Source organism: Aotus nancymaae, unplaced genomic scaffold (genome assembly GCF_030222135.1).
Source record: "Aotus nancymaae isolate 86718 unplaced genomic scaffold, 86718_ANA_hifiasm-v0.15.2.pri h1tg000049l, whole genome shotgun sequence".
NCBI classification, from domain to species: domain Eukaryota; kingdom Metazoa; phylum Chordata; class Mammalia; order Primates; family Aotidae; genus Aotus; species Aotus nancymaae.
Window position 1 is genome coordinate 20,065,881 of NW_026988463.1, and position 26,165 is coordinate 20,092,045.

General features: G+C 39.5%; 1 protein-coding gene across 1 annotated transcript; it reads left to right on the plus strand.

Moving 5' to 3' along the window:
- On the plus strand, positions 1 to 25,927 carry LOC105725438 (cytochrome b-c1 complex subunit 2, mitochondrial). The gene is made up of 14 exons (XM_021672303.2): positions 1 to 147; positions 3,420 to 3,503; positions 3,601 to 3,750; positions 4,712 to 4,776; positions 8,618 to 8,674; positions 8,920 to 9,044; positions 11,525 to 11,622; positions 11,955 to 12,012; positions 14,319 to 14,414; positions 14,707 to 14,906; positions 17,594 to 17,674; positions 19,865 to 19,941; positions 24,273 to 24,426; positions 25,379 to 25,927. The coding sequence occupies exons 1-14, from the start codon at positions 115 to 117 to the stop codon at positions 25,460 to 25,462; spliced, it is 1,362 nt and encodes a 453-aa protein (XP_021527978.1). The 5' UTR covers positions 1 to 114; the 3' UTR covers positions 25,463 to 25,927.
- The last annotated feature ends 238 nt before the right edge of the window (positions 25,928 to 26,165 follow it).

Below are 26,165 nucleotides of genomic sequence, written 5' to 3' on the forward strand. Positions count from 1 at the left end.
TAAAGAGGGCGTGGGAAAAGCGTTCGCGGGGAACGCTGGGAAACTCCCGGCCTCCGCCACCATCTTGCTTTCCTATAATCCGGCAGTGACCGTGGGTCAGAACAATCTTGAATCATGAAGCTACTAACCAGAGCCGGGTCCTTCTCGGTGAGCTCAGGTGGCGGGTTTGGGAACAGGCTGGGGAGGAGTGTGTCAGCAAGGTGATACGAGGTGGAAGTGCCTAGTCTAGGGTACTGGACCTTGGTCTTCCGTCTGCCCTTCAGCTGAACCCTGCGGGCCTACTGGGCTGCAGACTGGGTCAGGCTTTGGAGGCCCATTTCGTACTGTGAGCAAAAGAGACCTAACACCGGGAAACCTGAAGAGAGGGGCAGGACCTGAGAGCGGAGTTGAAGCGACTCCCTGGAGAGACTTCTGAAGGTCACTCCGGCACGCAAGTGCTGGAGAGACTGTGAAACCCGGGGAAGCGGGAGGACGGCGCAGACTTAGCCCCCCATGTTCACTTTATCCACTGCGGCCTCTGCTCCTTGGTTTATCACGGAACATCAGTTTCCCCAGCGAGTAAAAGTATAAGAAAGGAACTAATGCAGATGTAATACTCATCACAGTGTCTGGATCTTCATTGCTAATTATTACGGTGTCTTAGTAGTCTAACGTTGCTTTCCTTGATCGTATGCTAGACGGTTCCTCCAAGACGTCTCTGTTTGTCTTCAAAAGCCCATTAATTAAGTTTCCCCCTTCAAGCCTAAATTAAACATAGCTGTCACTTGGGGAAAACTCACACATCAGGGTTATATCACTGTGGGACAGTGGTTATTAAGAGGGGTAAGGGGGAACACTTAAAAAAAAATTATAGCGAGGGACAGTATGTCCGCAGGGAAACGGTGGCGATGTCTGGAGAAATACTTAGTTGTAACAACTTGTAAGGAGGTTGCTGTTGACATCGAGAGGCCGGGGAGGCTGCTAAACATCACCTTACAACAAAGAATTATCTAGCCCCAAGTGCCAGTAGCAATACCTGTGTTGAGAAACCCCCCCTAGAGGGAGATGCAGAAGACCAGAGCTGGGCATGGAATGTTCTTATGCTTTATGTTTACATAAATGTACTGTGGGTTATATAAATTTAGGCTGTAATTGCATTAACCTACCTGGTATACCTAGGCAAACCAGTGATTAGCTGCCCTTTGAGGGAAGCACGGTTAGATTGGCTAAAGACCCCAAAATTTCCTTCTCCACTCTGTTTTGCGATAGGAAAAGCTCAGAGAAAACCGTTGGAGAGGCCCAAAGTAGACAAATTGCAGTCAACTTGAAAGCAAGGCCGGGCGGAGTAGCTCAGGCCTGTAATCCCAGCACTTTGGGAGGCCGAGGTGGGTGGATCATTTGAGGTCAGGAGTTCGAGACCAGCCTGGCCAACATGGTGAAACCCCCGTCTCTACCAAAAATACAAAAATTAGCGGGGCATGGTGGTGCACGCCTGTAATCCCAGCTACTAGGGAGGCTGAGGCAGGAGAATTGCTTGAGCCTGGAAGGTGGAGGTTGCAGTGAGCCGAGATCACACCACTGCACTCCAGCCTGGGCTACAGAGTGAGACTCCATCTCAAAAAAAAAAAAAAAAAAACTAACCAGGTGTCACTAACTAGGCACATTTGGTTGGAAAACACCTAAAGTCTCACTTGGTAACAGAACTATAGATTATTCATATTTGAATTGCTATGCCCATATATCTTAAAGTTTACTTTTTGGAAAATCAGCCCAAAATAACAGAAGGTTAACTATACCATACCCAGCAAACTAAATTGATGATGATAAAGCAAAGCTAATTGTAATTCATAACTGAAAAGCAGTACTAAAAGCAAATGATAACCAATAGCCAACCTAGTACAGCATTCATGCTAGATGTACAACAAACAGCCTTCTAGACAGCACAGAGTGGAGACATCGCAGCCTGTGCAAGGATGCCTGGGAAACTCCAGCGAGGTGTTCATTGGGTCTTGGGAGCACTAAGTTTTATTCACTCATAATCTCCTCTAGTAACCTCATGAACTTTAGTCATAATCAGAACGACTTTTATAGCATTGTATAACATTTGCCCAAACTGAATAAAATGAGTGCATTTTGGGTCCATTGTCTAATATTTAAAGGGACCCTTTTACCGTACCAGTAAACTGCAATTTATATGTTGAGAATCTGCTGTGGATGAAGCCATCGTTAATCTCAGGATAACATACATGTCATAAATACTTTAGTCAAAAAAGGTATGTGGTCTTAATACAGCACACAACAGAGTGAAGATACAATGGAAAATATTGAGGGCTTGGAAGAAGTTGGTATATACTTTGTCTTTTTTAAAGGTTACTAAGATGATTAAGAAGATGAAACAATTTCAGTTGGAAAATAGACTAAACAGGTGAGACTCATTGGGCAGATAAGGGAAGCAAGAAGCTGAAACCTATAAAAGGCTGTGGATGCAGGCCAGGCCCAGTGGCTCAGCTCACGCCTGTAATCCTAGCACTTTGGGAGGCGGAAGTGGGTGGATTGCTTGAGCTGAGGAGTGTGAGACCAGCCTGAACAACATAGTGAAACCCAGTCTCAACTAAAATACAAAAAATTAGCCAGGCATGGCAGCATGCACCTGTAATCCCAGCTACTCGGGAGACTGAAACAGGAGAATCGCTTCAACCCGGGAGGCAGATGTTGCAGTGAGCCGGGATCGTGCCACTGCTCGGCTTACTGCAACATCCACCTCCCGGCTCACTGCAAGAGTGAAACTCCATCTCAAAAAAAAAAAACAGTTGTGGATGTGGCGATCTGACACTTTTTCAAAAAATGCCAAAGCATTAGAGGCTACAAAGAACCATGAAACTTTAATAAGGTAACTGAAAGGTAAAAGAAAATACAGTGATTCTCTGCATCATAAAAATGAGCATCAAGAACTCTATAAATCATGAATAAATAGAGGTTTAAGAATGGCTTGGGGAAACTGGTGAATTAATAAGTCCATAATAAGTTATGCAGCCAGGCTGGGTGCAGTGGTTCACACCTGTAATCCCAACACTTTGGGAGGCCGAGGCGGCAGATCACTTGAGGTCAGGAGTTACCAGCTTGGCCAACATAGTGAAACCCTGTCTTTACTAAGAAATAGGAAAAAAATTAACTGGACGTGGTGACACTCACCTGTAATCCCAGCTACTCAGGAGGCTGAAGCAGGAGAATGGCTTGAACCCAGGAAACAGAGGCTGCAGTGATGCTCTGTCATAAAAAAAAAAAAAAGTTATGCAGCTGAATCCTCCCATGGAGGTGGTTATTGCTCCTTTAATGCCCAAACACCCTCTGTCACTTGGGTACACTAAGGTACCATGCTTTTATATAGAGTACTGTTCTTGTGAGAAATGTGTGTAACCTGTGTTTTTTTTTGTGTTTAGAGATTTTATTCTCTCAAAGTTGCCCCCAAAGTGAAAGCCACAGCTGCGCCTGCAGGAGCACCCCCACAACCTCAGGACCTTGAGGTTAGTCCCACTGACTTGCTCCTGGAACCCCTACATCCCTTACTCTCCTTGGTAATATGAAGACATTCGTTATATCTCTACTTTATTTTAAATACAGTTTACCAAGTTACCAAATGGTTTGGTGATTGCTTCTTTGGAAAACTATGCTCCTGTATCAAGAATTGGTTTGTTCATTAAAGCAGGCAGTAGATATGAGGACTCCAACAATTTAGGAACCACTCATTTGCTGCGTCTTGCATCCGGTCTGGTGAGTATCTTCACTACCTCAAGTGTTTAGAAATGCTGTGTTATCTTGGTCCTATGAAAAAGGAAAACTAAAATCAGTGTCTTTATTTTTGCTTCCTTGACCTGCCATAACAAATTACCACGGACTGGGTGCCTTAAACCAAATGAATTTATCCTCTCACAGTTCTAGAGGCTAGAAGTCAAAGTCAAGGTGTCTCAGTCAAGCCAAGATATCAGCAGGGCTGTGATCCCTCTAAAAATTCGAGAAAGGCAGAAATCCTCCCCTGCCTTTTCCTAGCTTCTGGCAGTTGCCCACAGCCCTTCACGTTCCTTGGCCTGCAGCTGCATCACTGCAGTCTTTGCCTTTGATGTCACCTGGCCTTCTATCTGTGTCCACGTTTCCTCCTAATAAGGATACCAGTCATATGAGATTTAGTGCCCACCATAATCCAATATGATGTCATCTCAAATACTTAAATCTGCAGAGAACTTACTACCAAATAAAGTCACATTCACACATTCTGGCTGGACATAAATTTTGGGGGAACACTGTTTAACCCAGTACAGTCCCTTAATGTAAAATGAGAAATCACAAGATATTTGCCACAGAGAAGTACTAAATTAGTATCCATATGAATGTTGGTGTTAGAGCATAAGAAATCAGTAAACAAATTTTTAAAACAAAGTGTCATAAATTGAAAGACAATTAACTCTTTTTCCCATATGCAAGTCTCTTTCGGAATAGACTAATGAATCCAGTAAGCATGTATTTGACACAGGAAATTTCACATAAATGTACTTAATATAAAAATCTATACTTAAGCTTTTTGTTGAGCCTTGTTTTATTGTTAAAAGGATGCAAGAATTTAGTAAAATTCTTTTTAAGTCTGCTCATAACAGTTAGACAACAGATGATAAAGTGTGATGTTTGGCAAACTTGGCATTGAAAAACTACAAAGATAATCATTCTTTTCTTTTTCAAGACGACAAAAGGAGCTTCATCTTTCAAGATAACCCGTGGAATTGAAGCAGTTGGTGGCTTATTAAGGTTTGTTAAATAAGTAATAGAAAATAGTGAAAATGCCAGAAAATACTCCGTTGTAAGGGAACTTTTCTCTGTTATCAAGGGATTGAGGATTTCTTAAGCAACACAAGAAGGAAAAGACATGAATTTGACTACATCAAAATGTAAAACATCTTTATGTCTTAAAGTAAAAATTTAAGTAACTGCCTGGGAGTAGATACCTACAGTATACAGGCATACCTCAGAGATGTTGCGGGTTCTGTTCCAGACCACCACAATAAAGGGAATATCGCAGGAAAGCAAGTCATATGGATTTTGTGGTTTCTCAGCGCATTTAAAAGTTATGTTTACACTGTACGGTGTAGTCTATTAAGTGTACAATTAGCATTTTGTCTTGAAAAAAATATATAACCTTAATTTTAAAATATTTTATTACTTTAAAAATGTTAACAATTAACTGAATCTTCAGCAAGTCATAATCTTTTTGCTGGTGGAGGGTCTTGCCTCCATGTTAATGACTGCTGACTGATCAAGGTGATGGTTGCTGAAGGTGGGGATGACTGACAATTTCTTAAATCAGTTAACAGTGAAGTTAGCTGCATTGATTGACTCTTCCTTTTATGAAAGATTTCTCTGTAGCATAAGATGCTGTTTTTAGCCTTTTACCCACAGAACTTTCAAAATTAGAATCAGTCATCTCAAACCCTACCACTTTTTTATCAACCAAGATTATTTAATATTCTTTGTTGTCATTTCAACAGTGTTCACAGCGTTTTCAACTAGGAGTTGATTATGTCTCAGTAAACCACTTTATTGGCTCATCCATAAGAAGCAACTCATCTGTTCCAAGTTTTATCATAAGATTGCAGCCCTTCAGTCACATCTTCAGGCTCCACTTCTAGTTCTCTTGTGATTCCCACCATATTTGCAGTTTCTTCTCCCTCTGCAGTCTTGCCTCTCATAGTCGTCCATGAGGGTTGGAATCAGCTTCTTTCAAACTCCTATTAATTAACGTTGATACTTTGATATCCTTCCATGAGTCACAAATGTTCTTAATAGCATCTAGAATGGTGAATCCTTTCCAGAAAATAATTTAATTTACTTTGCCAGGATCCATCAGTGTTTTCACTATCTGTGGTAGCTATAGCCTTACAAAATGTATTTCTTGAATAATGAGTCTTGAAAGTAAAGTATTACTTCTTGATCCATAGGCTGCAGAATGGATGTTGTGTTAGCAGGCATGAAAACATTATTAATCTCCTTGTACATCTGCATCAGAGCTCTTGGGTGATTAAATGCATTGTCAATGAGCAGTAATATTTTAAAAGGAATCTTTCTGAGCAATGGGCTTAAAATATTCAGCAACCATGCTGTAAACAGATATACTATCATCCAGGCTTTTTTGTCCCATTTATAGTGCACAGGCAGAGTAGATTTAGCATAATTCTTAAGGGCCCTAGAATTTTGAGAATGGTAAATGACGTCAACCTGAAGTCACCAGCTGCATTAGTCCCTAATGAGAGTCAGCCTGTCCTCTGAAGCTTTGAAACCAGGCATTGACTTTTCTCTAGCTATCCTGGACAGCATCCTCTTCCAATGTAAAACTGTTTGGTCAGCATTGAAAATCTGTGGTTTAGTGTAGCCACCTTCATCAATGATCTTATCTAGATCTTCTGGATAACTTGTTGCAGCTTCTATATCAGTGTTTGCTGCTTCATTTTACCCTTTTATATTAAGAAGATGGCTGCTTTCCTTAAACCTCATGGACTAATCTCTGCTAGCTTCAGACTTTCCTTCTGTACCTCACCTCTCTCAGCCTTCATATAATTGAAGAAAATTAGGGCATTGCTCTGGACTAGTCTTTGACTTAAGGGGATGCAGTTTGATCTGTCCAGACCACTAAAACTCTATTATCAGCAATAAGGCTGTTTGACTTTCATATCATTCATGTGTTTAGTGGAGTAGCACTTTTAGATTTCTTCAATAACTGGACTGGTGCAGAAGGCCCAGCTTTTGACCTGTCTCAGTTTTTAACACGCCTTCCTCACTTCCTCAGAAGCTTAATCACTTCTAGTTTTTACTTTAAAGTGAAACATGAGACTCTTCATTTCACTTGTATACTTAGAGACCATTGTAGGGTTATTAATTGGCCTAATTTCAATACTGTTGTGTCTCAGGAGTAGGAAGGCCCAAAGAGAGAGAGAGACTTGGGGAACAGCTGATCAGTGGAACAGTCAGGACAGAAACAGCATTTCTTTTTATTTATTTGAGACAGGGTCTTGCCGTGTTGCCCAGGCTAGAGTGCAGTGGTGCAGGCATAATTTATTGCAGCCTTGAACTCCTGGCCCAAGCAATCCTTCTCCCTCAGCCTCCCAAGTAGCTAAGACTACAGGCACAGGCCACCATGCCCAGCTAATTTTTTATTTTTTGTACAGATGAGGATCTCACTATGTTGCCCAGACCGGTCTTGAACTCCTGGGCTCAGGTGATCCTCTCACTTCAGCCCAAAGTGCTGGCATTACAGATGTGAGCCACCACACCCAGCCCAGATTTTTTATATATTGTGTTGTCAGTGGTAAAGATGATAGAGAATCTCTCATTCTGCCGATAGGAGTATAAATTGATACAACCACTTAGGAAAGAATCAAGGAATATCTAGTAATATTGAAAAACCCCAGTTTTTAATCACATGCGCAAAGGTATTCTTTATAAAGACCGGAAACTAAGTGTCTATCTTTAGGAAAACGGGCAAAGTATGACAGAGTCATGATGGGACCACTACACAGCCATTATGGAATGAACTAGATCTGTACATCAGCGTGGCACAACTGAAGGGCAAAATAGTGTGTGAACAAGCAAGATTCAAGATTTCTTTAAGGTGTTGTAATTTTTAAAGCAGAACAATACTATGTAGTGCTTAGGATTGTGGTTTCCAGAGTGGGAAAGAGTAGGACATTGGCCTTGGAAGAGTATGAAAAGATCTTCAACTATATTTGGCATTTTAAAAAATTATGGTCAAATGTATATAACATAAAATTTATAATTTTCTTTCTTTTTTTTTTTTTTTGAGACAATCTCACTGTGTTGCCCAGGCTGGAGTGCAGTGGCATGATCTCGGCTCACTGTAACCTCTGCTTCCTGGGTTCAAGTGATTCTCCTGCCTCAGCCTCCCAAGTAGCTGGGACTACAGGCATGAACCACCAGGCCTGGCTACTTTTTGTGTTTTTAGTAGAGATGGGGTTTCACCCTGTTGGCTAGGCTGCTTTCAAGCACCTGACCTCAAGTGATTTGCCCGCCTCAGCCTCCGAAAGTGCTAGGTTTACGGGCATGAGCCACCATGCCTGGCCCAAAGTTATCATTTTCTAATTGTGCAGTTAAGTGGCATTTAGCAACCTTCACCAACATTTATTTATCTCTAAAACATTCCTGTTTTATCTCACCTGAAACTCTATACCTGTTAAACAATAGCTCCTCATTCTCTCCCTTCCCTCAGCCTCTGGCAACTGCCCTTCTCTTTTCTATTTCTATAAATTCGACTACTCTGGGTACCTCATAAGTAGAATCATACAGTATTTGTCCCTTTGTGACTGGCTTATTGTACTTAAAATAATGTCTTCAGGGTTCATCCATGTTGTAACATGTGACTGGATTTCACTCCTTTTAAGGTTGAATTGTTTGCTGTTTTTTAAAAAAATTTTAAATTTTAGTTGATGGATCTGTGGGGCTTTGTTATATTATTGTTCACACCTTTTATAATGCAGAAATTTTCTTTCCAAAGGAATTGGTTGATATAACAGAAGATTATAAGGGAAAGCTCACTATTGTGATTTAGATTATTTACTGTAGTTTATATTTTTCAATTCAGTGTGACTGCAACAAGGGAAAACATGGCTTACACTGTGGAATGCCTGCGGGGCGATGTGTAAGTACCCGTGTGTGTTTGGGACTTCTGCTTTAAAAGAAATACTGAGCTGCTCACTTCTGGTCTTTGTAATGCATCATTGTGACCTCTGACTTCCGTTTTGGATTATTATTCATAAACTGCTCATAAACACTGTGCTTACTACAAGGCCTAAAGTTTCATTTTGAGAGCATTACAGCTATATAGAATCTCAAATGTTGGTTTTACATTTTGACTTGTAATTCTTGTCTCAATGTCTTCTGTAGTGATATTCTAATGGAGTTCCTGCTCAATGTCACCACATCACCAGAATTTCGTCACTGGGAAGTAGGTGACATTCAGCCTCAGCTAAAGGTTGACAAGGCTGTGGCCTTTCAGAATCCACAGACTCGTAAGTACATTTCTAGATCACATTCAGTTGTTTCTAAGATACTGGCTTTTTTAGAATATCAATTTGTAGAAGAAAAAAAATGCTCTTGAAATTTTTATTTATTTTCTTTGAGACAGAGTCTCATTCTGTCACCCAGGCTGGAGTGCGGTGGCACAATCTTGGCTCACTGCAACCTCCGCCTCCTGGGTTCAAGCAGTTCTCCTGCCTCAGCCTCCCGAGCAGCTGGAATTATAGGCATGCACCACCACACCTGGCTAATTTTTTGTATTTTTAGTAGAAACAGGGTTTTACCATGTTGGCCAGGCTGGTCTCGAAAACTCCTGGCCTCAAGTGATCCACCCACCTCAGCCTTCCAAAGTGCTACAGTTACAGGTATGAGCCACCATGCCTGACCAAATTTTTTACTACTTGAATTTGAAAATATCTTTTTCAAAAATTTGTTATTTAGATACATTATTCTTTTGTTTCTAAACAAATCATTTTTCATGTTTGATGGTAAGTAAATTGTTTGTAGGATCTTAGAAGTTTTTCCTGTTTTCTTCCGAATGTTTTGTTTTTGTTTGTTTGTTTGTTTGTTTTTGAGACAGGGTCTTGCTTATTGCCCAGGCTGGAGTGCAGTGGCACGATCTCACTGCAGCCTCAACCTTCTGGACTCAGGTGATCTGCCCACCTCAGTGTCCTAAGTAGCTGGGACTACAGGCACATGCTGCCACACCATGCTAATTTTTATTTTTATTTTTCTTATAGAGATAGGGTCTCACTATATTGCCTAGGCTGGTCTCAAACTCCTGGGCTGAAGTGATCCTCCCACCTCAGCTTCCTCAAGTGCTGGGATTACAGGCGTAAGCCCCCATGCCTGGCCCCCAGTGATTTTTAAGAGTTGTTTTTGCTTACATCAAATCCTGCAGCAGTTTATTGCCGCTGCTGCTGCTGTTAATGGTTACTGTTGTATTGCTGTTACTGTTTAGCCATCTCCTATTGAGTCTTTCCAAAGTAAGTAACTTAATTTTTTTAAATAGGAATCTTTTTTTGCGTTCATATTTTATGTTTATATAATGTCTTATTATATAATCTTGATGAGTACATCTGGCAAAACAAGTCTATAAACAACTGCTGTTGACTTTTTGGAGTCATACAACTTCTAGTGGAAACAGAAATATGCAGCGAGTGCAGAAATAGGTCAACTCAGGGGCTCAGCATGGGACAGGCTCCCCTCCGCATGCAGGCCTGATGTTATTTCATGATGATGCTTGGAGTCACAGAGGAGCATGATCTTTGTTGCTCAGAATTTCTGCTGAAGAAATAGATAGAATGGTACAGTTTTAGAAAAGATGACCTGTGTATCCACAGTGGCTTCTTCCCCACTGGCAGCAGTGAGGCACCAGCCCACATCCATTCTGCCTGAACAGTTACTGTGTAGTCTCCTGGCTGTCGTCTGCCTCCAGGTTTACATCTTGAGTCCATCTCCCACACTGCCATTACAGTGATCCTTCTGACATGAAAGTAAGCCTTCTTCTTATCTGTGGGATAAAGTCCAAACAGCATATATGTATGTGGCCTTGCATGATGTTACCCCAGCCCACTTGTCTTTGTGCTCTACCCTCTTCCCCCAGTTGCAATTCCCATTTGAATCTAATTACTATTATGCTTTATGACTTTGCTTTGTCTGCTTCCTATACCTAAAATGCTGTTCCCAAATGATTTCCCCTGGGAAACACCTACTCATTCTGTAAGATGGATCCCACATATTACTTGTATTAATTGTTTTCTAATTCCCACTGCCCTTCCCTTATGCCTCTGCTGGACTTTTGACACACTGCTGACACTGCACCCATAATACTTTATTTGAGATTTTCATCTTAAAATTTGAGGGCAGGCATTGTATGTACCACATCTCTGTATTTCTAACACCTAGCACAGTGCCTCAAATAGGGAGGTTGCCAGATAATGAGCAACTAAAGGAACACTGCAGGCAAAAAGGCATTGAAGCAGGGAAAGCACCAAGCACGAGGAAGGAGTAAGTCCTGGTGGAAGCTCGCATTGGTCCCCCGAAAGCTGCCTGACAACCTCCTTATTACCTAGAAAGGAATCCTAGGAGTAAGTGAGATCCAGACTAAATGACTTGTCCAATGTCACATGGCAAGATGGCAGCAGAACCATAACTAGATGGGGACTTCCCAAAACCTAGGCCAGTATACCTTCCAGGGGATACCAGCTAGGTTAAAATTAGAAAAGTGGTTTAGGTAGACTCCAGTATACAGAAGCTGCTGCTATGTAATCTCTCTTTTTTTTTTTTTTCTCAGCACATTCTACTGGCAGAAACTGGCAGTTACTAGAGGTTAAATAATAATAAATTTCAAGTCCTCTTAATGCCAGAAAATGACCAAATTTGTATAGCCTTGATGCTTTCTAGGTTTTAAAAATGTTGTTTTCTTTATTGAAAGTGTATTTCCCTAAATGTTTCTTTACTTATCTCACAGATGTCATTGAAAATTTGCATGCAGCAGCTTACCGGAATGCCTTGGCTAATCCCTTGTATTGTCCTGACTATAGGATTGGAAAAGTGACACCAGAGGAGGTACCCAGCCTCTTTTTATTCCTTTTTTAAATAACAGCTTTATTGAGATGAAATTCACCATACTAAACAACCTATTTAAAGTGCACACAATTCAGTGGTTTTCATTATATTCACAGAGTTGTGCAACCATGACCACAATTAGATGCTAGTTCTTTTAAGCAATAGTTTTTATAATAAAATCCCAGGGTAATTCAGCTCAATTAGTACCATGTAGTTCATTACAGCAACTTTTAAGGCTAAGTATTTATTTTCTTCCAAACTGTACTTTTACATTTTTACAGCTTTTTATATTTATGCCAATATAACCTAATAAGTGTTTTTAACTTCCTCAGTTACATCACTTCGTTCAGAACCATTTCACAAGTGCAAGAATGGCTTTAATTGGACTTGGTAAGTTAAGTAGTGTCTGTTTGCTTCCTTAAGAGCAATTCCTTAAACTGTAATTATGTGAACATAGGATTGAACAAAATTTGCAAACTTCGGCCTTCTATTTATGCCAGACAGGCAATATATGATAGGATTTTAGTTGCTAGTCATTTGTTTTGGAAAGCAGAATCCAGCATTTAAATTTGTAAACCACTGGCTGTAAATTCTTTACGATACTTGCAAAACCTGTGACAAAGGTAAATTTCTCAAAGCAAAGAGCATTTACTATTTTTTAAAAGGAAATGTGGCTTACTAGAAAAACAGGCAGAGGGCATAGACAGACAGTTCATGGGAGAAATATGTATGTGTATGTGTAGCCAACTATCTGTTTTAAATGATCAGCCTCACTAATAAGAAAATTTTAATCTGTGATATTGGCAAAATTAAAAGATTGACACTGCCCAGAATTAACCAGGGTATGAAGAAATAGGCATTCTCACAAATTGTTAGTGGGAATATAAACTAGTAGAACATTTTGGGAGATTTATTTGAATATATCTGTTAAAATTCTAGGCTGGGCCCAGTGGCTTATGCCTATAATCCTAGCACTTTGGGAGGCCGAGGCAGGCAGATCACCTGAGGTCAGGAGTTCAAGACTGGCCTGGCCAACATGGTGAAACCCCATCTCTACTAAAAATAAAAAATTAGCCAGGCATGATGACGCATGCCTGTAATCCCAACTACTCGGGAGGCTGAGGAGGAGAATCACTTCAACCCAAGAGACAGTGATTGCAGTGAGCCGAGATCGTGCCACTGCACTCCAGCCTGGGCAACAGAGTGAGACTCTGTCTCAAAAAAGAAAATTCTAAATGTTTATACTCATAGACCTAGCAACTTTTAAGAATTTGTCCTACAGAAACATTAGGTCAAGTTTACAAAATAGTTGCATGAGAATATCGATTGTAATGTTTTTTGTTTCATTTTGCAAATAACAGCTTAAGGTATAATTCACGTGCCATAAAATTCACTCTTTTGAAGTGTATATAGTTCTGTGGCTTTTAATAGATTCAACTATTACCACTACCTAATTTCAGAGTTTGTTCATCATCCCCCAAAAGGCCCCATACCCATTAGCAGTCACTCCCCATTCTCATCTTCCCCCTGCTTGTGTGCCATCCACTAATCTTTCTTTTTTCCTTTTTTTTTTTTTTTTTGAGAGATGGAGGTCTCATTCTGTTGCCCAAGAGCTGGAGCACAGTGGCACAATCATAGCTCACTGCTTTGAACTCCTAGGCTCGAGTGATCCTTCCACCTCAGTCTCCTAAATAGCAATAATCAACTTTTGACTATTCTGGGCATTTCATATAAATGAAGTCATACGATATGTGGCCTTTTGTAACTGGCTTTTCTTACTTTGCATAACATTTTCAAGGTCCATATTGTAGCATGTGTCAATGTCTTATTTCCTTTTATGGCTCAAGAATACTCTGTTACCACATTTTGTTTATTGATTGATTGACATTTGGGTTTTTTCCACCTTTTGGCTGTTGTAAATATAAACATTCATGTGTACAGTTTTCTTAGGACATCTATTTTTAGTTCTTTTGGTAATGCCTAAGAATAGAATTGCGAGGACATACGGTAACTCCGTTTAACCATTTGAGGAACTGCCAGACTGTTTTCTAAAGTAGCTGCACCATTTTACATTCCCACAAGCAGTGCACAAAGGTTTTAATTTCTCCACATTCTTACCAACACTTATTGTCTGTCTTTCTGATTATGACCAACCTACTGGGTGGGAAGTGGTCATTGTGGTTTTTATTTGTATTTCCCTAATGACAAATGACATTGAACATATTTTCATGTGCTTTTTGGCCATTCGTATAACTTCTCTGTTTTTTGAGACAAAGCCTTGCTCTGTCGCCCAGGGTGGAGTGCAGTGGCTTAAACCCGGGAGGTGGAGATTGCAGTGAGCCATGATCACATCACTGCACTCCAGCCTGGATGACAGAGCGAGACTCTGTCTCAAAAAAAAAAAGATAGAAACAATATCAATAGAATGAAACATTTTAGAAATAAAGCAATTGAGGGTAATAACTGCACAGAAAAAAATTCTAGATGAATAGTAATACTAAGCATATAGTAAATAGTTTAGTAATAGTAAACTGTAATTGGGTCTCTTTGGGAGAGTGGCATTATGGCAAGAAGACTCATTGTTTATTTCTGTAATGTTTGGATTTATAATCATATTTTTAAAACAAGGAAAAAAATTTTATGATTTTGTTTTAGTAATTCTGGTTCTAGCTTTGTTTTTGCTTCTGTTGAAACAGGTGTGAGTCATCCTGTTCTAAAGCAAGTTGCTGAACAGTTTCTCAACATGAGAGGTGGACTTGGATTATCTGGTGCAAAGGCCAAATACCGTGGAGGTAAGCATTTAATTCTATTAGGGTTAATTTATCAGAATGGTGTTTCCCCACTAGAATAGCATGTTGAGGTGGAATAGGCCTGAATGTTTACTGCTGAACAGTCTCAGTGTAGAATGGATGGCTTGATGTTATATTTTAAGCATACATTTTGTGTGTTTGGGGATAGGATGGCATGGGAAAGCACGGAGCCACAGAAAAGGCTCGTGGGTTAATACTGTGTTGTGTGAAATACTGAAGAATGAAACCAGTGGTGAACAAGTCATTTTCTTTGCTGTCCTTAACATGGCCCCAGGTGAAATCCGAGAACAGAATGGAGACAGTCTTGTCCATGCCGCTCTTGTAGCAGAAAGTGCTGCCGCAGGAAGTGCAGAGGCAAATGCATTTAGTGTTCTTCAGCATGTCCTCGGTGCTGGGCCACATATCAAGAGGGGCAGCAATACCACCAGCCATCTGCACCAGGCTGTTGCCAAGGCAACTCACCAGCCATTCGATGTGAGTCTGAACAATTGTATCTTTCCTTTTGCTTTCAAAGGTTCAGTATTTAAAATGTAATTCTCATAATCTACTCTTAAAATGTAAGACAAACACACAGAAAATCTTTGTACAATTGAAGAGATAGCCAAGTTTGAGATTTTAGTGTCTTTGAGGGTCTATCAAAAACTCACTGGCTTTTCTACTTTGTCTCTTACTTGTCATTAATAATATAGAAAGAGGAATTGAATGCTTAGAAATAAAGGGAATTCACACATCTGTTCCCTTTAGAATAAAGTTGTAGATATTAAACTTTCCCTTAGATTCTAACTAGTCTTTATGTCTAGATTTCTTTCTGTCCCCTACTGTTCTTGTGGCTACTTCCTGAATCTCACTATTCTTTGTTTTTAACCAAGTAGACATTGTTTACAGACTCACTCCTTCAGCTTGAGATTAAATTTAAAAAGAAAAATGAGAGGCTGGGCATGATGGCTCACGACTATAATCCCAGCACTCTGGGAGTCTGAGGCAGGCAGATCACTTGAGATCAGGAGTTTGAGGCCAGCCTGGCCAACATGGTGAAATCCCCATCTCTACTAAAAAAAAAATACAAAAATTAGCCAGTCCTAGTGGCAGGCACCTGTAATCCCAGCTACTCGGGAGGCTGAGGTAGGAGAATTGCTTAAACCTGGTAGGTGGAGGTTGCAGTGAGTTGAGATCACGTCACTGTACTCCAGCCAGGGGGATGACAGAGCAAGACTTTGTCTCTATCTATAGATAGATAGATAGATAGAGCAAGACTTTGTCTCGATCTATAGATAGATAGAAAGAAAGAAAGAAAGAAAGAAATAGAAGGCGCCTTTTTATGACAAAAAAGTAATAATGCTTCGGATGTCAAGTGGATATTATTACAGTAAAAAAAAAGAAAAAGTACTAATGCTTTCAAAATAATGATATTGGAGCAAGGATAATGTAAAATGTCAACGAACAAAGTTTTTGTTTTTTTGAGATGGAGTTTTGCTCTTGTTGCCTAGAGTGCCTGATGTGATCTTGGCTTACTGCAACCTCTGCCTACCGGGTTCAAGTGATTCTCCTGCCTCAGTCTCCTGAGTAGCAGAGATTATAGGCATGCACCAGCACACCCGGCTAATTTTGTATTTTTAGTAGAGACGGAGTTTCTCCATGTTAGTCAGGCTGGTCTCGAACTCCCAACCTCAAGTGATCCGCCCACCTCGGCCTCCCAAAGTGCTGGGATTACAGGTGTGAGCCACCAAGCTCGGCTACAAGGTATTATTTAATTAGTAAGCATTGTTTGCCCAATGTAATATCCTACATGACCTCCAGTAGTATGCCTTTAAAAAGTGACAGATGGACTAAGTTGTCAGATTGAGCATTGTTTATGATTATAGTTGTTACAGCACACGGCAAATGTTGATTTATGCTTCAATCAGTGTTTGGCCATTTGACACTTAACAGTGGAAATTAAAATCTTTTTGTTTTTATTCCTTTAATACTTGAAGTGGTAGTTTTTGAACTTTTTTTTCCTTCCAGCAGAATGGCCTTTGTTTCCATATGATTTTCCACCTGTGATGCACAACATAAAAGTTGTAGCTTTTAAAGAAATTTTAAAGACTTAACTTGACTGTGAAACCCTTTGAATCTTCTGTACAGAGCCTTGGGGTTCCCTGGAGCACAGTTCAAAAGCCATTAGCTTAAATTAGTCCTAAATTAAAATTTTGCTGCTGCTTTTTACATTTCCTCCAGATTTTGTTTCTCTTTGTTCATCGTCAGCTCTGTTTTCTTTTCTTCACGCTTCTCTTTTCAACACTGAATGTTAGTGATGGCTTTGTGTGGCTGGAGTTTAATCCTAATCCAATGAAGTAATTTAATAGAAATTCCTACTTCAGAACTTGGCCAGAAATTTAGAGTATAAATAGGATGGTCTCAGAATTACAATTAAAGACATTGAAGTCCTTTCCTAGGCTTTACATGGACTGACCCAATGGTTCTCAAAATTTAAGGTACGTAACAATCACCGGAACACTTACTAAAAGTCTGGGCTCCCAGGCCACATCCACAGGGATCTGAGTCAGTAGGTCATCTCAGGAATCTGAAAGTTTGTATTTTTAATAAGAACTTAGGTAGTTTTTATGTAAATGGTTCACATAAACACTGTAAATCAGGTTCACCCTAGGGAGCTAAAAGCTCTGCTCAGACTCAGCAATTTCCCTGTTATTCAGAGGCTAGACCCTTGCTACCTGGATAATGACCACTAAGCAGAAATTTTTCTCTTTTTGACTGGAGTCTGTAAGAGAAGTAAAAGTAAATTGGTAAAACAGTCCCCACCGACAGCAGAGAGAAGAAACCAGGTCTGCCTTACACAAAAGCCCATCTGTATTATAATAATGTTTGCAAATTAGTGTTTGCATTAACCTTTAATCATCCAAAGAAGATTAAAAAATACCCAGCGTAAAGGAAAGTGAGCAGTCATTTTAGAAAGATTTAAATGAAAAAACAAAGCCGTGACAGTTCTGAAAGAGGTAACCTATATACAGAATACTTCAGTTCTTGACAGAACCTGTTAAGTAAAATATTAATCTATTTTGGCTATACTGTGAAGGTCTAAGTTTTTTCTAGGCAACCTTAGAGAAATCGTGCCCTGTTTTACCTGGTAGACTATTACACAGTAAAGTCTCATTATATTTCAGGTTTCTGCATTTAATGCCACTTACTCAGATTCCGGACTCTTTGGGATTTATACTATCTCCCAGGCCGCAGCTGCAGGAGATGTAAGTTGCAAACTCACCAAACTTGTTTCATAAACAAGTGTTTTTCCCCCCACCATGCACATGTTTTTAGTTAAAATATGGAATGTTTGAATGCAATGCAATGACTTATCAGAGCTCTGTATATTATTATATCATTGAAGCATTATCTGCTATAGGGAAATTTGCACATGTATATTAATGCCTCTAGGAAAGAGGAGAGAATTGCCTCCTTCATATTTTGGTTCTGGTTGGATAAGTTGCATTGCCTTGGCTCTGAGACATATAAATTAAGAACCCAGGAGAGGGAAAGGCTGCGATGTTTATTTGCAAGTCTTCAGTATAGAGATTGTGTTGAAATCAGGGGTGTGTATGAATGATTGTAGGAAAAGAAAACTAAAGCTCAGTTTCTGGGAAACAATACCATCTAAGGAGCAAGTGGCAAAGAAAAATGGCTCAGGAAGAAAAGAAAAAGTAAAAGAGAAACCGACATATTTGAAAGCTAGGAAAGAGAGAATGTTTAACACCATTTTGACCCATAATGAAATAACATTAGTTACTACTAAGAAGTCTGGTACTTTTAGCAAACCAGGACATCATGGATGATCTTAACAGTTTTGACTAGAGTAGTGGAAATTAGCTAAAATATGTAGTGATTAAGGAATGAATGACAAGTAAGAAATGAGAGGTTGGTATGGGGCTAGTGGAGCTTAGACATTGAAGGAGCAAGCTGTTTTAGGAGAGTTTACACTGAGAGATTAAGTTGAAGGAGACTTTCCTACTAAACAAAAAGAAAGATCGTAGCAGATATTGGAGATAGAAAATTATAAATGATCAAGTCTGAGAAAGGACTATGTGAGATCCATTACACAAGTGGCCCTTTTAGCCTTACAGACAGGCTAATGTTGGGCGATATTGGGAAGATGGGGAAGTACCTCCTCAGTGAAGTAGGAGGCTAAGTCATGTTTTGACAGAGAAGGGAAGAAAGTTTAAAGAAAATACTGAAGTTTGGGACAAACGAATAGTGAGGTACACGATAAGTGGGCGTTTGCTGCAGTGTATGTATATCCTTGAAGTCAGCAACCACAAATTCATAGTACAGTCACTCAGCACTGTCATGTAATTTTTCTTCAATAGCATTCACAAGCCTAATGGAGAAATGGAGGAGGTAGGTACTACGGTTAATCCCAGGTTGGAATCCTGCAAAGTAGGCAGGTCAGAAGTATGAGGAGATAGCAAGGGAGTTGGGAGCATTGGCAAGAGTGATGAAAAGGATGATTCAGGGATCTAGGCTAAATAGAGAAGTGAAGCCAGAGGGGGCCTAATCAGTTGAAAGACTAGACAAGTCAAGGAACTAGAGATCTTGATAAAATGGAAGAATAAGGATAGTGAGATTAAAGACTGAGGTTGGGATCTTGGAATTGAGCAGAGGTAGACAAGTCTAGGCTATGGTCAAGTCTGAGGTGTGGCTATGGAAATGGATAGCAAGGGGAAACGGAGGTCCTACAATTTAGATGATCAGGGAGAAAACTAAGTAGCAGATTCGGAGTGGTGCCAGCGTTGGAATGGAGAAAATCATGACCAGATTTATTTATTCAACAAATATTTACCAAGTACCCACATCACTGGAACTTTATTCTTTCTTTCTTTTTTTAAATACCGTACAAAGATTCAGATTCCTTCTTGACTCTGCTTGGCAAGTATGGACAAACCTTACAAATTGGCTGTGTATGGATTACTACTCTCTTCTTAGTGAATAGTAAAAGATAGCAGTATTAATGGCATGACACTATGAGACTCTGGGGAAATTTTAAAGGTGCTTATTCTTTATGGGTGATTAGAAATCCGTGTGTTTGCTGGGTGTGGTGGCTCACACCAATAATCCCAACATTTTGGGAGGTTGAGGTGGGAGGATCACTTGAGCCCACACATCTCTATAAAAAAATTTTAAAAATTAGCCAGGCCTGGTAGCATGCACCTGTAGTCCCAGCTTCTTGGGAGGCTGGGGCAGGAGGCTTGTGTACAAACAGCTGCTTTATGGAACATAGGAAGAATAAGGAACCCATAGTGATAACAGCATTCCACATGGACTCTGTGCTGTTTGTCTGGAACTAACCTTCTGTCTGTGTTTTTGGCTCAGTAAAGGAGCATGTCAGTGCTGCAGGAGACTCTGGTACTGACCACAGATGACCAACTTTTACTTACCTGTCCTAGGTTATCAAGGCTGCCTATAATCAAGTAAAAGCAATCTCTCAAGGAAACCTTTCCAACACAGATGTCCAAACTGCCAAGTAAGTGTCAGTATTAACTGTGTTTCATGTTTTTGTTATTTGAAAGTTGTATTCTTTTCAGATTATAACAATATAATATATGCTCATAAGGACTGAGAAGTACAGAAAAGCATAAAAAGGGAAATATACCCATATCCTACCACCTAAAGATATAATTGTTAACATTTTGGCCAGGCACAATGGTTCACGCCTATAATCCCAGCACTTTGGGAGGCCAAGGCAGGTGGTTCATTTGAGACCAGGACTTTGAGACTAGCCTGGGCAACATAGCAAGACCTCATCTCTGCAAAAATTAGATAATAGTTGTTTACATTTTTCTTGGTTAATTGATCATGCATTTTTTAAAATAATTGTTAATACTGTATATACAGATACTACTTGATTTACACTGGGGTTACATCCTGAGAAATCTGTAAGTCGAAAATGCATTTAATACTCTGATAAGCCAGTCATAAAGCCAAACAATAAGTCAAACCATCATAAATTAAGTTAGGGACCATCTGTATACTTTTTTATCCTATTTAAATAGCATACTTATTATAGAAGTTTGAAAATTACAAATAAAAGACAAAAATGATCTCTGATTCCCTACCAGTGAGTGTTTCCATTGATTCAAATTACTAAATATTTAAACAGTATTCATTGGTGTGTAAAAATACACTTGTGCATTTTCTGCAGTTACAAAGATATCTTTGGGCTTAAAATATTTTTGTATTTCATATTACTTTCTTGGTGTAGATTCCCAATTGAGTTAAGAGTTATAAGCATAATGAAAGGCTCCATGTTAGAGTGAGTGTATGTGTATATGTTTAAATAATATATTTGACCAGGTACGGTTGCTTATACCTATAATCCCAGGACTTTGGGAGGCTAGGGCGGGAGGATCACTTGAGGCCAGGAGTTACACCAGCCTGGGTAATGTGGCAAGACCATGTCTTTACAAAAAAATATTTACAACTAGCCAGATGTGGTGGCGTGTGCCTATAGCCCCAGCCACTCAGGAGGCTGAGGAGGGAGGATTGCTTGAGCCCAGGAGTTTGAGGCTACAGTGAACTAAGATCATGCCACTGCACTCCAGCCTGGGCAACAGAGTAAGACCCTGTCTCTTTAAAAAAAAAAAAAAGTATGTATTTCTAAGTCACAAATCTAAAGAGATTGTACCAGTTTATAATCACACCACCAGTTTATGAGAATACCTATTCTACAATAGTTTCTTCATTACTGATTTACACCCAAAAAAGATCTGATTTTGTTTTGTTTTATAAGAAAGAAAACTAAAATACATGTCTGCTATTTGGCAATTAATAAATCCCAACTGTCTAGATTGCTAACAACACCCCTAATTCATTAGTAGTTCAGGGGTTTTCCCTAACTAAAAGAGACAGACTTGGGACAAAGTTAGAGATCAATTTGCATTTTCATACAGCAGTTTAAGACATTGAAGTTGGACTCCACTTACTTAGGACAATTCAAAATGTAAATCTTGCAACTCCAGTGGTGGTTATGATCATTTAGTATTGCCCACAGAGAAAGCATGACAGGGTGAATTACAACCAAGGATGGAACAAGCTTTTAGTCATTTCTGTTCCCATTAGTATTGTTAGTTTTGTTATGCTGAGCACACTACAAAGTTGCATCTCTTGTATAAGCACAACACAATTTATTAAATATTGTATACATGGAACCAAGAATCGATAGGATGCAAGGCTGCTTGATTGTACCAGAAACAAAACATTATGAGACTACATTGAAACACTGGATTTACTTAAGAAAAACGTCAATTTTTCTAATCTAATTTATTTGAGAAAATATATTGTCTTAATAAGTGTAACACGGTTCTTATAAGGTATGGTAATATGTAGAAAGTAGAATTTTGATTATTAATGTCAAGATATGTTTTCTGCCATTTTGATGGAGTTGATACTTTTTCTTGTAAGATTCTTAGTCTTTCTATAGTGAAAGAGAGAAAGTGAGGTGTCATTGCTGAAGAAACACACTAATAACCTCTTGGTAGTTTATTGAAGGTAAAATAATTTTTTAGCTAAGCCGACAATGTGGTAAAATTGCAGCATTAAATTGTAATTATACTTAAACGGAAGTCTTGCTATAGTGTTAAGGATGATCGTTTATTTGAGGCTTAAATAACTCGACTGTCTTTTCGAACACCATGTCTTTAAGGAATCAGTTTCTGGGAGGATTATGAATTGGATTTTGTTTTATTTCAAGTGGAGCTTTTGTGCCCATATTTAAGCTGCTGCTGCTTACAAGACCTGTATTATCCCTCCCCACCTGCCTTTTCCATCATGGCTTATGCTCACTGAGACAAATCGCAGCAAGAGTCAGGAGCTGCTTCACTAATCAAAACCTCACATTAAAATAGTTTTACCTAGATCTGAGTTCCAGTCCAAAATCAAAACAGTCTGTGGAGTTTTCAGTATAGTTTTGTACTGACACCTTTCCAAACAGTAATGTAAACAGTGCAGGCTTGGCGAACTGAAGAAATAGAATGGAGACCGTTAGCGCTGTAAGTTGTTAGTTTGCCTGTCTACCAAAAACACATTGAAGAGTTTCGGGGCACATACCTTAAAATTGCCCTGTTTCTAAGAGGAACTGGCTTGACTCTACTTCACCCTTTGTGGAAACAAACAGGGCCTAAAAGAGGCAGCAACAGCTGAAGTGGATATCAGAGAAAAACAGAAGAAGCTATTCAGACACCCCCAAAACCTGCCAAAACTCAAAAGGTAATACAAGTGAAATGATAGTGTAAGAAGAAAATAAACATGAGAATCTTCAAACTGTCAAAAGGCATCAAAAGTTATCCTCTATCCAAGAAGAGAACCCAGTTCATACAAGAAAAAGGCAAAAGGAAAAGGTCAAGACTGTGACCTTTATAACACTGTGGCCCTAGCCATGGGCCAGTTAGAGTTGTCTGTGGTGACACCAACTCCAGGCCTGACACCCTGCTTTGACAGGGTTTTCAAGACCCCTGGTCTGCACACTCTAACGGCCAGAAGGTAGGTTTACAATACACATTGTCCCCAACTTGCCATGGATCAGCTACAATTTTTCAGCTTTACTATGGTGCAAAACCATCGCAATTTCAGCTTCCAGTCATGTGTCACATAGTGATGGGGATACGTTGTGAGAAATGTGTCGTTAGGTGGTTTCATCACTGTGTGAACTTCATAGTGTACTTACACAAATCTAGATGATATAGCCTACTACACACATAGGCTGTATGATATAGTCTGTTGCTCCTAGGCTACAGACCTGTGTAGCATGTACTATAGTACTGAATACTGTAGGCAGTTGTAACACAATGGTTAAGTATTTGTGCAGCTAAACGTAGGAAAGGACAGTAAACATACAGCACAGAAGTTAAAAATGGTATACCAGTATAGGACATTTACCATGAATGGAGCTAGCAGGACCGAAAGCTCCTGCTTTCAAGTGAGTCACTGCATGAGTGGCGAGTAAATGGGAAGGCCTAGAACATTACTGTACAGTACTATAGACGCTAAACACTGTAAACATAGGCTACACTCAATTTATATTTTTAAAATTGCACTGCAACATTATTTGTCATTAATAGGAATTTTTCAGCTCCCTAATAATCTTAACGGAACCACCATCATATATGTGGTCCATCATTGACCAAAAATGTCATTGTGTAGTGTATGACTATACCTTGAATTTTGATCTTTTCCTAGGCTAGTGATATGCAGTACATAAAGTAATCAACACTTTCTTATAAAATGGGCTTATGTTAGATGATTTTTGCCCAACCACAGGCTATTGTAAATATTCTTAGCACACATGAGATAGGCTGGGCCAAGCTATGGTGTTTGACACATTAGGTGTATTAAATGCATTTTTTACTGCCATCTCAGTGGATGGCAGCCCTCCCACCAACAGCAGAGAGATCTTCCTCACTGTGCGAGTGAGCGGGAGAAAGAGCATGCTGTGACTTGCCGGTGACGTGCAGGGCATCCAGATTGCACAACCAGATCCAGAGGCCTTGGGAAGCATTAGGGAGCTTTCCAGCTGTCTCACCCAAATCTGTAGGAGCATATGAACCCTCAAATGGAGGCCAAAGTGGGCCCTCAATTGGGCACTTTGGCAACCCTGAAGAGACTTCTTCCCTTCAGACTTAGTGTTTTAATGTGATGTTCCAGAGCAGGGAGTGGTATTCTTGGGGAATTCAGGAAGAGGAAGGCACGCCATTACTGCATCTATTAAATAAAGCTTTGATATTCACAGCCCCCCACCACCCAGAAAAAAAAAAGAATTGCCTTGCTGTATAAAACTGACTTCTGCCTTTTATTGGACAGGAACAAGCTGAAAGCTGGATACCTGATGTCAGTGGAGTCTTCTGAGGGTCTCCTGGAAGAAGTCGGGTCCCAGGCTCTAATTGCTGGTTCTTACGTGCCACCATCCACAGTCCTTCAGCAGATTGATTCAGTGGCTAACGCTGATATCATAAATGTAAGCAAATGAAAACTTACGATTTAACAACAGAGAACTTAACCTTAATGATCCAATTTCAGAAGGATGCCTAAGTGTCCCTGGGCTGAGTATGTTATTCTCATGTTTGGTACCCGTCTACTTCATGTGGAGGCAGGAGGGCACATTCCCATACGATCCACAGCGAGCTTCCTTGTCAGCTCGGGTGTATGTATCTTCCTCCTTCAAATAAACTACCATTAGGTTAAACCATATTCAAATATTGGCAATTTCATATGATCCAACCTAAATAGTGAAGTTTGCTATTTTTCCTCTTCAGTCATACCAGTATTTCACCATCTAGCACCTTAAGATTTTTTTTACTCTTCTCAGCCTAGACATTCTCTTGGTCTTACTAATTTTTTTTCACATATATTACTGTTCCCTACAAAACTGAGCTGTTTTCAGGTCAAGGACTATGTCTTGTACTTCTACTTCTTTGTGTTCCCTACTGTGCCTAATAAGCACATGATCTACAGAATCAATCCAAAGTGGGCTTTTCCCGTTTTCTTCCTTTCTTTTTTTTTTTGACAGTCTCTGTCACCAAGCTGGAGTGCAGTGGTGTGATCTCAGCTTACTGCAACCTCCCCCTCCCAGGTTCAAACGATTTTCCTGCCTCAACCTCCGGAGTAGCTGGGGCTACAGGCACACAGCACCATGCCCAGCTAATTTTTTTTTTTTTTTTTTTTTTTGTATTTTTAGTAGAGACGGGGTTTCACCATGTTGGCCAAGATGGTCTCAATCTCTTTACCTCGTGATCCACCCACCTCAGCCTCCCAAAATGCTGGGATTATAGGCATGAGCCACCTCACTCAGCCAAGACTCAATCTCAAAAAAAAAAAAAAGTCCTATCCATAAATTCTTGAAATGGCAAATAAGTTTACCTGCTTGATGATAAATATTTTTGTTAACTTTGTCTTTTGTTTGTTTAAAGGCCGCAAAGAAGTTTGTTTCTGGCAAAAAGTCGATGGCAGCAAGTGGAAATTTGGGACATACACCTTTTGTTGATGAGTTGTAATACTGAAGCACACATTACAGGGGAGAGCTGAACATTCTCAGCCCAGAGCAGCAAATACATGGAAGTCCGAAGTCTCTAATATAACATTTGTCTTTTTTCCAGTGAAGTAAAATAAGGCATAAATGCAGGTAATTATTGCCAGCTGACCTAAAGTCAATAAAACATTCTACTTAAGTGTTTATCTTATGTTTTTCTCAATGAATTAATCAACAAGTATTTATTATGTGCTGGTATCTTTGTTTTAGATGCTTTAAAGGAGACAGGAATATAATAAGTATAGAAGCATCAGAAACTATTAAAATTAAGGCTAAGTGGCTATCAGGGTAAATAGTTGCAGATTACTGTTGGTGGCTTTTAAGATAAAAGCATGTTCAAAATTTGTCATTTTGGGTATCAACAGCTAAGTGGTATGGTTTTTACCCCTGTTTTGCCTTTTTTGCAATAAAATTATTTCTGAAAAACAAATTTCCTATCAAATCCTATATTCCCATTAATTCATTTTTTATGTCTGATTTATCTTTACTGACAGAGTTTTGTTTTTCTCTCATCTCCTATCTCTTATCTGTTACTATCCTGTCTCTTTCAAGTAATTAACTCTCAACTCAACATTTAAAGTAAAAGAAGGGCTAAAAAGTGGGAAAAAAATGCTAATGTGAATAACTAGCCAAAGAATATATCTCTTAATTATTTTAATTATAGTACT

Coding starts and splice junctions, on each gene's coding strand:
- LOC105725438 (XM_021672303.2), top strand. CDS start 115: ATGAAGCTACTAACCAGAGCCGGGTCCTTCTCG. Junction 11,623..11,954: donor GAAAAGTGACACCAGAGGAG/GTACCCAGCCTC, acceptor TAACTTCCTCAG/TTACATCACTTCGTTCAGAA. Junction 19,942..24,272: donor ACAGATGTCCAAACTGCCAA/GTAAGTGTCAGT, acceptor TTTATTGGACAG/GAACAAGCTGAAAGCTGGAT.